Source organism: Pseudopodoces humilis, chromosome 7, assembly GCF_049639895.1.
Source record: "Pseudopodoces humilis isolate 2021_Gansu_Grassland_sample_001 chromosome 7, ASM4963989v1, whole genome shotgun sequence".
NCBI classification, from domain to species: domain Eukaryota; kingdom Metazoa; phylum Chordata; class Aves; order Passeriformes; family Paridae; genus Pseudopodoces; species Pseudopodoces humilis.
In genome coordinates this window covers 46922936-46937401 of record NC_142206.1, presented here as the reverse complement: position 1 = coordinate 46937401, position 14466 = coordinate 46922936, and the positions used below count along the sequence as shown (strand labels likewise).

The window sequence follows — 14466 nt, the reverse complement described above, 5'->3', positions numbered from 1 at the left end:
CAGAGATAAACGATTACATCTGTGAAAAGTAGAGCACACTGTCAAACAGAAATCCTGACAGAACCAAGCCCCGCTATGTGACACCGTCCATTACACTGCTCAGCTTCATGACTGAATTATTTCTCTTGAAGTTCTGAGCCTGGGATAAATAAAGCAGCAATCATCCAGACTACCTGGCATTATTTATTTTTCTAGCTAAAGACGGGACAGCTTCTGCCCGACAGGAGCACGGTGGGCGCTGTGGCAGAGGCACGGGCAGTTCCCCGGGCTCGGGCCGGCCCTGTCCCGGCGGCGGGAGCGCCACGGGCACCTGCTCCCGGTTCATTCCGAGCGGGAGCGCAACAGACTGTGCCGCTCGCCTTGCCCCGAGTTTTCCCTCTTAGTTCTTTGAGCTGCACCGAGGGGTTTCCGCTGCACGTCTGGAAGCACCCCTGAAAAGCACTTTGTGGGGAATTTCGTGCTTTTTAAAGGGTAAACTTCGGACCCGCGCGCTCCCGCTCGGCGCTGGCGCCGTTCCCAGCGGAGGAGGGCGCGGTGCCGGGCGGCTCCCAGCAGGTACAGCCGCCCCCGGCGCGGCCCCGCGGGCGAGTTTCCTGGCGAGGCCGCGCACCTCCTGGGTTACAGCGGGAAGGAGGTGCAGCCGTCAGGCCGCCCCCGCCGGGCGGGCAGCGGCCGCGGCCGCTCTGCGGGCGATGCCCCGACCCCACACCGCGGCCCGCCCCCACGGCCGCCGCCCATTGGCCGCCGCCGGGCCCCTCCGCCCCTCCGCCCCTCCCATTGGCCACGGTCGCTGCCCGTCACGCCGCCGCCGCCGCCCGGGTCTAATTGCCGGGGCTCGGGCGCGCCCCGCCGCAGGTACCGGGGCGGCCGGAGCGGAGCGGCTGTGGGGCTGCTCGGAGCCGTCCCGCGGGAGCTCCGCGCCTTTGCTCGGGGGCATTCGCCGTGACGAGCCTCCCTGAACCCCCCCCTCTCTCCTCCACCCCCGGCTTCTCTCCTCTTTCCCGGCGTGGCTCGCTCTTGCTTGGGGAACCCCGAGTGCATCCGCGGAGCGAGTTCGGCGGGGGAGGACCGGCCTGTTGCCGTCGGGAGGAGGGACCCCGCGTGTGCCCCCGGCGCGGGGCGGGGGAGCGATGAGCCGCGCATTGTTTGCCCTGTAGGCAGCGCCCGGCGGGCAGCGGGGCGGCGGGCCATGGGCTCCGCGCCTTTGTCTCCCGAGTGAGCCGGCCCCGAGCCCGCAGCCTCCCGGCGACATGGACGTGACCGTCTCCGAGCTCCTGGAGCTCTTCCTGCAGAGCCCCTTAGTGACCTGGGTGAGCAGAGCGGGGCGGCGGGGAGCGAGGGGGCAGCCCTGTGCTGCCGGGGGTGTCTGGGTCCGCCCGCCATCCCCCAGCCCTCCTGTCTTTCCTCCGGCAGGTGAAAACCTTCGGGGACCTGGGGAGCGAGGACCAGGACAACCTCGGGGTGTACATGGACCTGGTGGATGGCGTCGTCCTGAACAAAATCATGCTGCAAATGTGAGTGGGGTCGAGGGGTCCGGCCCGTGTTGGGGTGTCGGGGCTCCGGCCCGGAGCTCTCCTCAGGCGCGGAGGGCGGCCTGGGGCCGGAGCGATTCTCATTTCGGTTGCTCATCGAAATTAACAAAAAACAGTGGAGGAAAAAAAGCTCGGAACTAATCCAGTTCCATATTTCTTTAACTTCTTTTTCTAATCTTTTTGTGTGGTATTTGTGTGTTTTCCTTTTTTTTTTTTTTTTTTTTTTTTCCCTCCTAGTTGTCTTAGTTAATGCTACAGTGGAAGATGTGTGGCAGTTCAAAGAAGGAAATGAAAGTACAGTATCGTATAAAGCTTTACTGGGAGGGTTTCATCTGAACTTTGTCTGCTCTTGCGTAAACTTTGATACTAAAGACATAATTTGGAAAAGCCTTTTAGTGCTACCTCTTTCCAGCGGCACTGTGAGACCATATGTTGAGAGAACTTAGAAACTGGTTAAAAGATGGGAGTGCTGAAAACACCCTAACATCGAAGTGAATCGTTGTGAAGACTTGCACTATTTTTTTTTAACCACATCCTTTCCTGTTGCTTATCTACTGTGCTGCATGCAGAACCTGTTTTCTCTTTTCTCTGTATTTTATTTTAAATATTCTGAAATACATCTGAGAGAGTTTGTAGGGACAAGTATCTGGCTTTCAGAGAAGGAGACTTTGGAAGTCACTCAGTTCTGGTGGTGTACTCTCTTAAGTGACAGAAATCAATTGAAGCTGGACCAGTGATTTGCAGTGTTAGTCCAAGCATTTAAATGAAGAATTCCTATTAGAATCCTTTAAAATCTTGAGAAATAACATTAAGTCTGACAATTAGTGCCTCAACCACTCAGATTGTCAAGTTTTGTTATCTTCTGGTACCTGGCTGCTCTGTGTGAGAAGGTAATAATTTTTTCTTTTGATTTGATGTTACCAGGAGTGAAAATTGTGAACTGGAGCTTAAATAGTGAAGCTGGGGAAAATCCATGATTCAGAACAGAACCCAGATCAGCCAGCACATTAAGATAACAAACTAGTGGTGTAAAATGTTAGCAGGCTAGAAGCTTCTTGTAAAGAGAAGGCATAATTTCCAGCATTTTTAAAGGAATAATTACACTTTAAAAAGATTATTTTCTGAAAATTAGAGCCTCAAATACGAACGTTTAGGTTCAGGCTTATAGCTTTCCGACATGTGGGAAATTGGCTGTTGTGTTTGGCACAGAGATGAATAACCTATCAAGAAGCAACAGCTGAGTTGGCTGCAAGTTTAACCAAACTACACTTTATCTAATACATTTATATATTTAGATGTGCAATAGTTGTCCTATTTTGAAACAAGAAGAATTAACCAAATCATACATGAATTTATGAAGTTATGTGGCTTTTGAATGACTGTAGCGTTGTTAGGAGAGTTTTGTTAGGTGGTGTGTGCAAATTTAAATATTTTTAATTGGCCATTGAACTGTGTGTAAGGAGGTAAGAGTTATTAAAGTCAAGGGAGCAACTGAACAATGGTCTGGGGACAAGGAGAAAATGGTAAGATCTCATGGAAATAAAGAAGATAAGCATAGAGGCTGGCTGAGTGCAGTGACACTAGCTGGCATTTTGTCTGATCTCTTGTGATTGTGAGAGATGCCCTGGCATGTTTACTAGTTTTAAGCTGTCAGGTAAATAAGTTGGTGGGGCTTCGGTTTTTCTTTGTTTTCCCAACAAACATCTCTGCCAGTGGCGTTGCAGAAAGTGCTGGAGGTTCCACGAGCACTGTGGAGTAGGAAAGTTTCATTATGCACAATCGGGCCTTTCCTCCCCCCCTTTTTAGGCAGCTTTAGCAGTGCTTCTAGCGCTGACTAAAGAGATTGAAACCAAAAGCTTTGTACCAAGAGCCCAAGATTGTTGAATTTAGGAAGGATTGCAATTTCATTTGTGTATCCTTGCAAGGTGCTCAGGAGAGGTGCTGACTGACCTTTACTTTTCCCTGATTTTAACTTGGGAAATTGCAGTGCAATTACTGCTTACATGTAAGTCAGACAAGTCTTGCAAGGAATGTTTCTGCCCCACAAAGCTTTCAGAGTAAAACAATAAATGTGTTTTTAAAAAATCTTGCTCATCTATTTTTTTAAGTCCTGGTTCCTGAAGATGGCTTTCAGTGCTTGGTGGAGGTTTCTTCCTGCTGAAAGCCTATTAATGAGGGTCTTTGATAAATCTGGAATTGGATTTTCCCTGCTGTTATAGTGTTGATTGCTTGAAAGCACAGATGCAGGCATGCACGCACATGTAGAGAGCAGGGGGTGGCAGGGTGAAAGCTGGGCTCCTGGTGTGGACAGCTGCCTCATCACTTGTGTGTGATTTCACTTGTAACTTTTTTATCCCTCTTGCCTGATTACTGGAATAGAAATAACAGGGCATGCAAGCTTGCATCTAAACACCAGGTGTGATGCAGTACTTTGCTGCAAATCAATCTGTTTTTTTCAGTGAAGATTTCAAAAGCCAGATTCTTGGGAAAATCATTACTAAAAATACAACATATCTGCCCTGCAGCAAAGCAGATTTTAAGCTTAATTCAGGGAAAAAAAGACAGGTGGATCTGTGAAGAAATCCAGATATACCTGTTGAGTGGAGATTGCTGAGCGAAAGTAAGGCTTTAGCTGTTTGAATCGTGGGTGGGCTGTAGGAGTTCAGTCAGCCCCTAATTTCTATTTTAATACTTCAGGTTTTCCCAAAATGCTGTCTGGCAGCTTTGGGTGGAGAAGATCTCAGCTGCTTTCTGTTGTGGTGTCAACGTTTTTTAGGTGGTGGGTTCATCTCAGCAAGGCAGCTGTGTCACCAGAGAGATATGTGACAGCTATCTACTGCTTTTCCAGGCTGCCAGGTCCCTCCTGGCTCTGTGACAGGAGGTGAAAATAGGGCTGTGCCTTAACTTCATCCTCCTCAGGAATGAGCTGCCCCCAGGAATGCCAGCCCTGAATAAAATGTGGTTTGTTCAGGCTTGCCAAATGTAGCTATGGCACAAGGGCAGAGGGGGAACCTGGCCTGGGCTTAGGCAGACTGTAGTCAGTAGGACACCAGCTGTTGGGCCTTGCTGGTGATCCCTTTGCTTACTGGTGATCTCTAAAACAAGCAAGACTGTTTTTGAGAAAGCTGGACGTTGTTTGGTTCTCAGCAGGGGCACCTATCTGTTAAACGAGTTAAATTTAGTAGCAAGAGTCAGACAGCAGTGTTTGGTTTCCCCAGTTAGATTTTTTAAAAAAGACAAATGATTCTTCAAATAACTCTGTTGTAAATGAATGGTTTCCTTTGCCTGTGGCCTGCTCAAGTGTATATCCCAACCTGATCATGCATGAAGGACAACGTTGATTTTTGCAGACTTGCAGTACTGGCTGGATGTTCTGCATACAGAAATGTTTGTTAATCTTCAAAGTGGAACTGCTGTGTTTCAAGCTTGTGTTGCTGATGGATTTATGTCTACCAGGTTAATGAGATTCTCTGCAGACATAGTTTAAAGAACTTTTTTCAGATGGCTTTTGTCACTTCCTGGTATGAAATTAGCACGTGGTGGTACTGTAATGACTGCCTTCAGTGTTACAGTTTCAGCTGTGGCATAATACCTACAAGCATAAGCAAATATTTGCCCCATTTGACTTCCCAAATAAAACTTCCTATATGAAATGATTTGGAGGTTTATGCAGACATGTTTTCACATTAGCTTGTTCTAATTCTTCTAATTGAAAATAGACTGCTTTTCTGTCAAAACATTTAGTAAACAGGAACATGTGTTAGGAATACTACTGATAATGCTATTTGTGTTAAAATCCTGTTATAACAACACCTAATAATAGGTTTTTCCATTTCAGTTGCTGTCATGGTTTGTGGTACCGTTGATCTGTTGTCTTTAATTTAGACCACGTGACAGGACCAGCCACGTTGTGAGTGCCTGCTCCTCGCGGTTTGTAGCAGATGGCACCAATACCAGGAGATGTGTTAGAGATGTGCATCCACTTAATATAAAATTTTAGAATGTTATGTAGAAGTGCATTTTTCCACCATTTTCCAGGCAATTTAGGAGTCTGCCAGCCGTAGTGGCATTGTCTCACTTGATAGAGGAAGAGGTTGAATGGTGGGAGAGTAAGAGTAGCCCCAGTGTGGTGTATTTTTGTTTAGTGCCTTGCCTGCAGAGTAAAGTGCCACAGGATGCTAGGCCAGTCAGCCCCTTCTGGCATCTTGTAACCCTTGGGCCTGACTTGAGAGCTTTCCCCTTGCTCATAAAAATGGTTTGTCAGAAATTGTAGGAATGGGATTGTTGTTTTGAATTTTAAAATTTAAATAGTTTTTTTTGTTACTTTTATGAATTGGTGACTTAGGGGATTGCATCGTCATGCACTTGTGTTGGTGGCCCCACGCCTGCTGAACTTGTCACTTGATCTGTGTCTCCTGACGCTCCCTTTCCTCTCTGTTCCTAGAAGACTTGTGAGCATGTACAAACCAGACAACTTCTTTAAAATATTTAGGTATATAGTGAGGTTTGAGTCTTTCTTTCTATTTGGCTTGGGTTTGTGGAGTACTTCCGTATGTCACACCTTAGCCATGCTGTCTCAGCCTTATTTAGATAACTTTTTTGATCTTGAGAAGTAGGTGGTTTTTTAAAAAAAAGAAATGTAGTTTTCATTTTATTTGTGTGTGAGGGGAAGCGCAAACATCAAAGGACTGAAAAGGCCAAAGGAGTGAAGTGGTGTTCAGGCATTTTTCAGGTATATCCAGATATGAATTTGTTTGGATTACCTGGTTAGTGTTGTGGGAAAAAAAAACCCTCTTTAATTTTCAATGTGATCTTAAGAGTTTCTTTCTGTAAAATTCTCAATGACCGAGTTTCACCATACAGACAGGTGCTATAATGTACAAAGTGTGGTACCAACAACTCTGTCTTCTTTAGGGTAGGATTGTCTTTAAGCACAGAAAGAAAAAACGGGATCTTGCTTGTTGAGAGGAAATTGTTCTATTTTCCTGAGAAGACAAAAAGCTCTGTGGCAGTTTGAAGTGTAGGCTGTGCTGGGCTTCCGCATCAGAGGGTCCTCTCTGAACTAAGCTGAGGTGCTGTGAGAAGCTGGTTATGCAACATGTTCAGAAAACATATTTTTGAGCTACATTCTATTTTCAGAAAAGCTTTTAACTCCTTTGTGATGGAGAAGTGGCAGGAGTGCCAGAGCTACACTATGCTGCAGCTTGGCTGCTGGTTAAGAGGACCCTGAGGTCAGTGGCATTAAGGGCTCTTGGAGCAATCAATTACCCTTAACGAAGATGATAGGATAAAAGCTCTGGAATTGCTCCTAAGGGCCTGGTCCTGCTAGTGCCTATGTTCTTGTAACACAGTGTCCCCTGTGCAAAAATGAGCAGATCTTGTCTAGGAAGTAGTTGTTCTGTCTTCTGTGCCTTTGAAAACTTCATCTAGGTCCCGCAGTTCCACTGCTGCAGCCATTGGAGAAATAGCTTCTGCTTTCCTGGGGCTGGTGTTTTGTGTTTTTGTGGATTTTTGCCCCCTTTTGTGCATTTCTGGGAAGGGCTGTGGAGTAGTGACTGGTAGCCAGTCAAAGATGTCACTTCCTGGCCACAAACCTGGGAATGCTGCCAGACAGTGACCAGTGGTGTGGCAGTGTGCTGCCTACATGAGCTTTCACATGGAAATGAGAACTGTAGGCTTGAGCCTTCTCTTTGGCCACCTTCTCTTTACTGAATGTTTCTTCCCTTTTAGCTTCCCAATTTGTTGTCATGGCCTTGCCTAAAAAAGCTTTGTCCAGCTTCCTCTGAGGTACAGCATCTGCTCAGACAGTACTGAAGGCAAGGGTGCTGCCTGAGCTCAAGCCCAGGCATTTATGCTTCTCCCTCACCGAGGATCCATCCTGTCAACTGTTACAAGTATGGCTTCTGCACTCCTATATCCGAGCAGCAGTAACATGGAACACTTACTACAGATTTTACTTTAAAAGCTGGTTGCAGTTGCCTCTTTTTGTTCTTTCTTTCATAATTTATTATAGTATAAATCTGTATACAAAATCGTTTGCTGCTGGAAAGGCTGTGTAGTGTCTTGCTAGTTTATGCCAGTATTGCTCATATGCTTAAATCCATGTACATAAATACTATGTCTGATGTTATCTGCTGTCAAGGCAGTTTTCTCTCATCTCTGAAATACCTAGGTATTTTGTCATACTTATTCCCATAGCACTGCTTTCACACAAGAGGTTCTCTGGAATGGATGTGCATTTAAGAAAAAAGTACAAACTCTTTGACATATTTATGTAAACGTTGGCAGATATATTTTAAAAATAAATACTGGATCAGTTCCTCTTTTATTTCCTTGTCAACGCCCGAGTTCAATAATTGGCCCTGGAAAAGCTGTGAATGGCTTAATTAACAGCCAGAGCAGAGCTCTGGGAAGCAGGTGTTTGGATTGTGTAGGAGTCTGCTGATAAGAGTCATTATTAGAGGGCAAACACAAAACTTTGATCTGTGCTATTGGCAGATAAAGATTTTCATGTGCCTTTCTTTTCAACTCGGCTCCTTAGAGTGTAGGGAGATGATCTGAAGGTGTACATTTGTATGCAATTATTTCCAGCTTTTTTCCTGTGTCTTATTTTTTATTTTAGAAATAAATTTCTTCAGGTACAATTTTGATTTGTTTCCAAAATCAAACAAAAAACTTAGCGTGTGTATGAGAGATCTGGTTAGATGATATGGGGGGAATAAGTGCAATATTTTTTTCCCTTCAGTTTATAATACATCTGGTCTTCACAGTTTTTACGGTAATCACTGATCAAGTATTAATACCCTCTTGTCATGAAACACCAAAGCTGAGAAAGGCATGATAGAATTTCCTAGACTTGCCTTTATTTGTATAAGGGAAATCCCGTGTTATCAGAGACTGCTTTGATCTAGCTTGCACAAACTAGATATGATTTTTTTTTTTCAGGGAAATATTGGTAAGAAGGGAAGCTGACCTAAAATACTGTGTAGGTTGCAGTAGTGTACTTTGTGACATGCAGAATATATTTCCAGCTTACACATAGGTGCAGAGGTAATGAGCTTATTCTGTCATGAATTAATGCATATGTACCCTGTATAATTTTCAGTGTATTTAATTAATAAACTTATCTTATTGAGTGTTATTAATGTGTTAAGTCTTAATATTGGTTTAATTAGTAATATTTTTTATTTTCTTCCTTTTTAATAGAGATCCTCGACCAACCAACCAACGTGTCAACAAGCACGTAAATAATGATACCTATCTTCGGGTTCAAAACCTGACCATCTTGATCAGAAACATTAAGACTTACTATCAGGTGAGATTTCTGCTCTCTGCTAATTTATCTGTGATGCTGTACTGTTTTAGCTAGTGCAGGAGCTGGCGACTCAAAGAAGCTTGCTACAGGAAATGGAGAGGAAATTGTGTTTATGTAAAAGTACTTTCAGCCATGCTTTTTCTTCTGAAAATGACAGTACAGTTATCTTCTCCATCTATTCCTCATCTTCTCCATCTATTCCTCATGGCCAGAGGCAGCTTCCTTGCCTTCCTCTTTTTTTGTTTTTAAAGAAGTTGTTGTCCTCAAAGACTGTCATAGCATTTGGAGATGGGTGTACTAAAAGGGCTGTTTTGTGGTAGGGTTGTGTATGTGAAGGGGTTTGATGAAATGGAAGTAGTGTTTCTAGGTATAAAACTTTATAAAAACAGGAAACCTTTTCTTAAAGGGGCTGCTAGAAAATAAAATTCTGATGAAGAAATGTTTTTAAAACTAGAACATAAACCTTAAATTGATAGGAAAAATCTGTGCTTAGCTTGAAGATAGACTTTTTACATTCTGTACTTTGGTGTTCAAGCAGTTGTTTGTTCAGAACCCCTCTAAGACAGAGAAGTGCAGGAATGACTGCAGAGTCTCACATTGCACTTGTTGGGTGTCATTCTTGAACTGTCAGTGTTCCTTGACTGTAAAAGTGCTCTCCTAAAACCAGAGTGGTGACAGCTGAGTGCTTTTGCAGAGTTATGAGCATGTTGGCTGCTGCTGGAGAGCCATGGCACGAACTCAGGTACTCTAAACAGGATTTCTGTATGCACACTGTTGTGTATATTTGGACCTCTTAGTGAGGTGGGAACTGTTCTGCTGTTTCCTTCTATACATCTTTTGCCAGATTTGAATGCTGTGCAATGTATAAACCAGGCTGAAACCACTTAGGATAGTTAAAATGCTTCTCTGCATGTCTTAATCATATAATGAAGAAGCCAATTGTAGGAATTGATGTCAGTGTGTTTACGCTGGACATTTCATCTTTTCTGTATATATAGAAGAGACTGTGTATTGGTTTTGTCTTCAAAATACAGAAGAAATGTAGAGTAGTGCCTTTTCATGCCATTCTCTTCCAAAGCTTGCCTACGACTCTTCTATGTGATTGACACAACTCTGCTCCTGAACTTGCTTAGGGAAACCTGAGAGAGGCACTTGTGAAAAATGACAAAGTCAGATGCACTGTGTGACTCACCTGTGCAAGTTCCAGTAGCCTGCTGGGAAAACAAAGTAACTCAGGTTTGAGATGATGTAGGGGAGGATATCATGTATTCCTGAAGTTAACTGATCTGTGTCTCTTGAAATCTGGAGATGCTGATGAAATTTGATGTTGTTCTTGAGACTTGTGATTTCTAAGGGGAAATTCCATTTGGTCATAACTAGAGGCTGAAGTTTGGGGTTTAGTGAGTTGGTTTTTTGTTTTGTCTTGTTATTTCTGTAACTCTGTAAATAGTTTAAATACATATGGAGTCTACAAGAGAGATTAGTCCTAACTTTCTTCGTGCCCCCACAAAATTTACTGTCTGAGAGTCTGGTCCTTAAGGTGTTGAAGCTTTCATTCATTAACTTTTTTTTTTTTTTTTTTTTCCTTTCTCAAAGCTGATACTCTGACCTCTTTTAAAAGTACCAGGAGCAAGATCAGAGTCAGGAAAAAAGAAAAGTGATTCAGAGTCATGTGTTATGTTGCTTGTTGACCTAGCTGTTGAGCTAATCCAATAAAGCTAGCAACAACTAAAATAGGTTAAGACACAGAAATTTCAATGGGAAACAGTAGCTGAGGCTTGCAGTAGCAGTGATGTTCCTATTGTAGTTCAGAAATTAAATACAGTGAATCTTGCTGCCTGAGGACTATATATATATATACTGTATGTAAAGAAAGCAGTCATGAGAGCTCATCAGTCTTTGTTGTAATTATGTTTTCAGGACCAAATGCGAAGTTTAAATTTTTTTTTTTGTGGTAATAACATTATATAAGGAACTTATTTTTCCTTGACACAATCATATCTTCAGGGCAAATCCAAGGTCTTGATGTTAATCTGAGATTCCCTTTCATGTGGTGTGTGCAGCCTTCAACTCACCATAGTCTGGGGGTAGTTGAGGCCATCTATGCTGTAATTGAGCTGTGTGTGAGATTGATGCTGAGTATAATGTTGCATCTGTACTCATGTCTCTGTTAGATGTTTGGTTCTTGTCATTTAGTATATGATTAAGTAGGTTTTACTAGAGTTGTTTATAACATGCAACCAAATAGATGCTTTAAGATATTAAGTAGTCTTAATAATTAAATATTGTTAGGCTACTCCTCTCCTGACTATTAGAGTTTTTTTTAAACAGTCTGAAGTTGTAGGCATTGTTTAGTGAAGTAGTATAAATACATTAGCCTAAGTTAAAGTGAGGGTAGTGTCTTACTGACAATACATTTACAGACTGTGAGGGAAAAGCTCCTGACAAACAATAGGAACACAAGTTTTCCGTTGGCTCAAGAGAAACAAAAGGTTCTAAAAATACGATATTGACCTTGACATTTTACATTCCTCTTTGCTTAATGGACCAAAGTCAAGTTTATGGCATAAATGCTGAATTTGGTGGACCAGATTGTCTAGAATGAAGCAGCATTTTAGTGAATCTTTTTTGAAGGACATTGGTAAGTATGAAAGAATCCTTGCCCTTCTCTGTACTGGGCAGGAGCAATCAAGAGTGTGACATAAATTTATGGTACTGTAAACAGTATCTGAGGAAGGTGACATAAGTGCCTACTAAAATTAATGCTGATATTCAGAAGGTAGTTGATATTCAGAAGGTAATTGACATTTCAGATCATGTAATTGTCCATTCTGTTGGTATCTAATACCAGATTTCTCATGTATCTATATAGCCGATCTCTTCATTAAAGCAAAAATCTCATTAATACAGATAATACTACTTCAGAAAACAAGGCCAGGTCTGATCCAGAAGCACAGTTACAAGTATTACAGTGTTGGCACTTTGCTGATCTCATAAGCTGAGGGTTTCTGCTGGAGATAAAGCATGAGCAAAGCAGGTTATTGGTGGAATTTGGGTTTGATTTAAGCTTTAAAGATCAGCCCCATATGTGTTTCACCAGGCATAACTTTGGATGGTTAAGTGCAATGAAGAGGCCTTTTTTTCTGTTTGAATAACCTCTCTAGTTTAGAAGTTTGCTAACTTGTTAATTTACAATTTTCTGAAAAGTTGCTGTCTTGCAACTTTGACCTGCAGGAGGCTTTATTGCTGGTGGCTACTAAGAAAAACAATGTCAAGACTCTTAAAAGGGAGGACAACCGTGGTTGCTGCTGGCTTTGGTGGTTTTTATTTATTTGTTGGCTATGTGATACTTGTTACCAGTGGATACTGTGCAACATCTTTGTATTTCCTACTCTCTCAACAGTTGTACCTTTGCAGGTTTTATTGACTTGAGAGTCAATACCCCTCTTTTGAAACCAAACGTATGACTCATTTTGCTGGAGGATTTTATGAGCATTCAAGACAATGTCATTAATTGCATTTAATAATGGTTACACTACCGGTTCACTGGAGAAATGGCTGATCATAAAACTTCTGGAATTGGTGCCATATCTTGGAAAAGGCTGAACACAGCAGAAAGTTTTCTTTGCTCATAGTGTGAAGTTTATGTAACTCTTCTTGCTCTGATTGAATTCCAATGCTTGTTTGTCTTTAAACTGAAAGATGATGGAAGAATGATAGAAAATCTGAAGGGTGTTAGCTCTCCCTTTGCTGTGTTGTAGAGAATATTTAAATCCTGTAGGTGCTACTACTTGAAGATTCCATCTAAAAGCAGCACCTGATACCTGTAATGCTTGGATAATGTGCTCATATCTGTAGAGTTTTGGGAGCAGCCTATGGCATGCTGGCAGGAAAGCTTGAGCTGTCTTTATTGTGCTTCCTCTGCTCATGTATCAGTCTTTGGGTTTAGTGTTTTTTTTTCTAAGGAAATAAAAATCACTTTGATACCAATTAATAAAAAAGGAGTTTTATGAAAGGGTCTGTTTTGAAAGCAGCTAGTTTCCTCACCTTCAAAAATGTCAGTAATCACTCCAACAGTATATCCTCCACTCTTAAGCAGAAATTCCTTGCATTTACATGAAAAACTTGAAGCTGACAGAAGAATGTAATCATCCCTCGGCTATGTGTGGATGGGTATTATGGTCACATCTGGAGTATGTGGATGAAAAATGCTGGTGGAAGAAATGCTACAGTGTGGTCATGACTGTATTTTTGTTGCCTCTATTCCCTGCAGTTGTGGCCACTAAATACCTGGCAGATTACCTCATGTTTCTAAAAGGTTGAAAATATCTATTAAAAAACAAGTTGTACTGAGACACAATCCTGAGAAGAGTTGTGATTGTGTGGCATGTGCAACTTCAGTAAGAAACCCATGAAAACCCTTGGTGTTCTCATTAAAGTAAGGGGGTGTGGGTAAAGGGGAAGCAAATCATTCAATTTTTAGAGACTATATTACCACAATTCCTATTGTCCCCACCTAAATCACTTAGCTGGGCCCAGAGATCATGGAAGGCAAGGATGCCTTACTTGTAAGGCATATTTCTTCTGACCTGTGTCCTCCTTTTACTTCGCTGCTCTATACTTGTGTAAAGCAAGTACAAGCAGCAGAGTTTTTATCAGGTATGTTAAAAGATGTTAGCTGCCCAACAATTGCTGAGGCTGTTTCTAACCTCTGGAATACAGATGAGTTTGTTTTTAGGTGGAGGCAAATACTGTTTTTCCCTGTGGATCAGCAAAGGTCTTGCAATACCAGCAGCTTCCAGATCAGTAAACACCCCCCACTTCTGTAGTTGAAGCACTGAGTCGGGTTTAGAGCTCTTAGCTCAACTGCGAAGAGGAATTCAAATTTGGAGCTCCAGATTTGGGCACAGCCTAGGGACTGGCAACTGTACTCAAGCTATAAATAAAGTTCTGGAAGTAGCAGTGTCCTCCTGTGTGAGCTGGAATCTTTCCCTACTAGGCAGGCTACTTCTAGTGGGCTAGTAATCTAGTCCTTAGCAAAGTAAACAGCAGAATGCAAAAAAATGCACATAAATGCACTCACCCTGAAGTCAAAAAAGTATTTTTCTGTTCTTAGGGGGAAAGTTCGTACCCCTAATGCCCTACGGAACTACTTTTTTGCTAGCTTTGATAATTTGACAGATTTAAGCTATACTGTGCCTGAGTGACTGCTGTCCTTTGACTCCTGTTCCCTAGGGAACAGTTTTGGCTTGGGGACAACCTTTCTTCATTTTGAGCTTTAAATTCTGAAATTATTAACAGAGTGTCAGCTTTCTCATGAACAAGGTATCCAAAGCTTCAACAGAAACTGTTTAATTCACATGCTTTGCTGACCTCATTCATGCCTAAGTGCAGTTCTCTCCCTTTTCTTTACAGCTGAGTGGGCTGTATTCATAGTTTCCAAAATTTTCTGCATTGGCAATTGTACTGTTGCACCTACCAGAGATAGTGTGCATGTTCTTGTGGCCTGAAGTTACAGATGCCCAAAGCAGCAACAGTGAGCAGCCATGAAGCCTCTGTTTTTCACAAGTCTACAGTAAATAAACAAGCTTCTATGACAAATAAGTTATTTGTAAGGCA

The 14466-nt window shown here is 42.6% G+C and overlaps 1 protein-coding gene across 2 annotated transcripts in view; it reads left to right on the top strand.

The window, feature by feature from the left end:
- Nucleotides 1–865: 865 nt before the first annotated feature.
- The window catches only part of CCDC88C (coiled-coil and HOOK domain protein 88C), a 95980-nt gene continuing 82379 nt past the window's right edge, over nucleotides 866–14466 (top strand). For both annotated transcript variants that reach the window (XM_005520190.3, XM_014249934.2), the window contains exons 1-3: nucleotides 866–1310; nucleotides 1414–1514; nucleotides 8739–8847. In XM_005520190.3, coding sequence (XP_005520247.2) covers nucleotides 1251–1310; nucleotides 1414–1514; nucleotides 8739–8847 — 270 coding nt within the window. In that variant the 5' untranslated portion in view covers nucleotides 866–1250. The remainder of the gene's footprint in view (nucleotides 1311–1413; nucleotides 1515–8738; nucleotides 8848–14466) is intronic.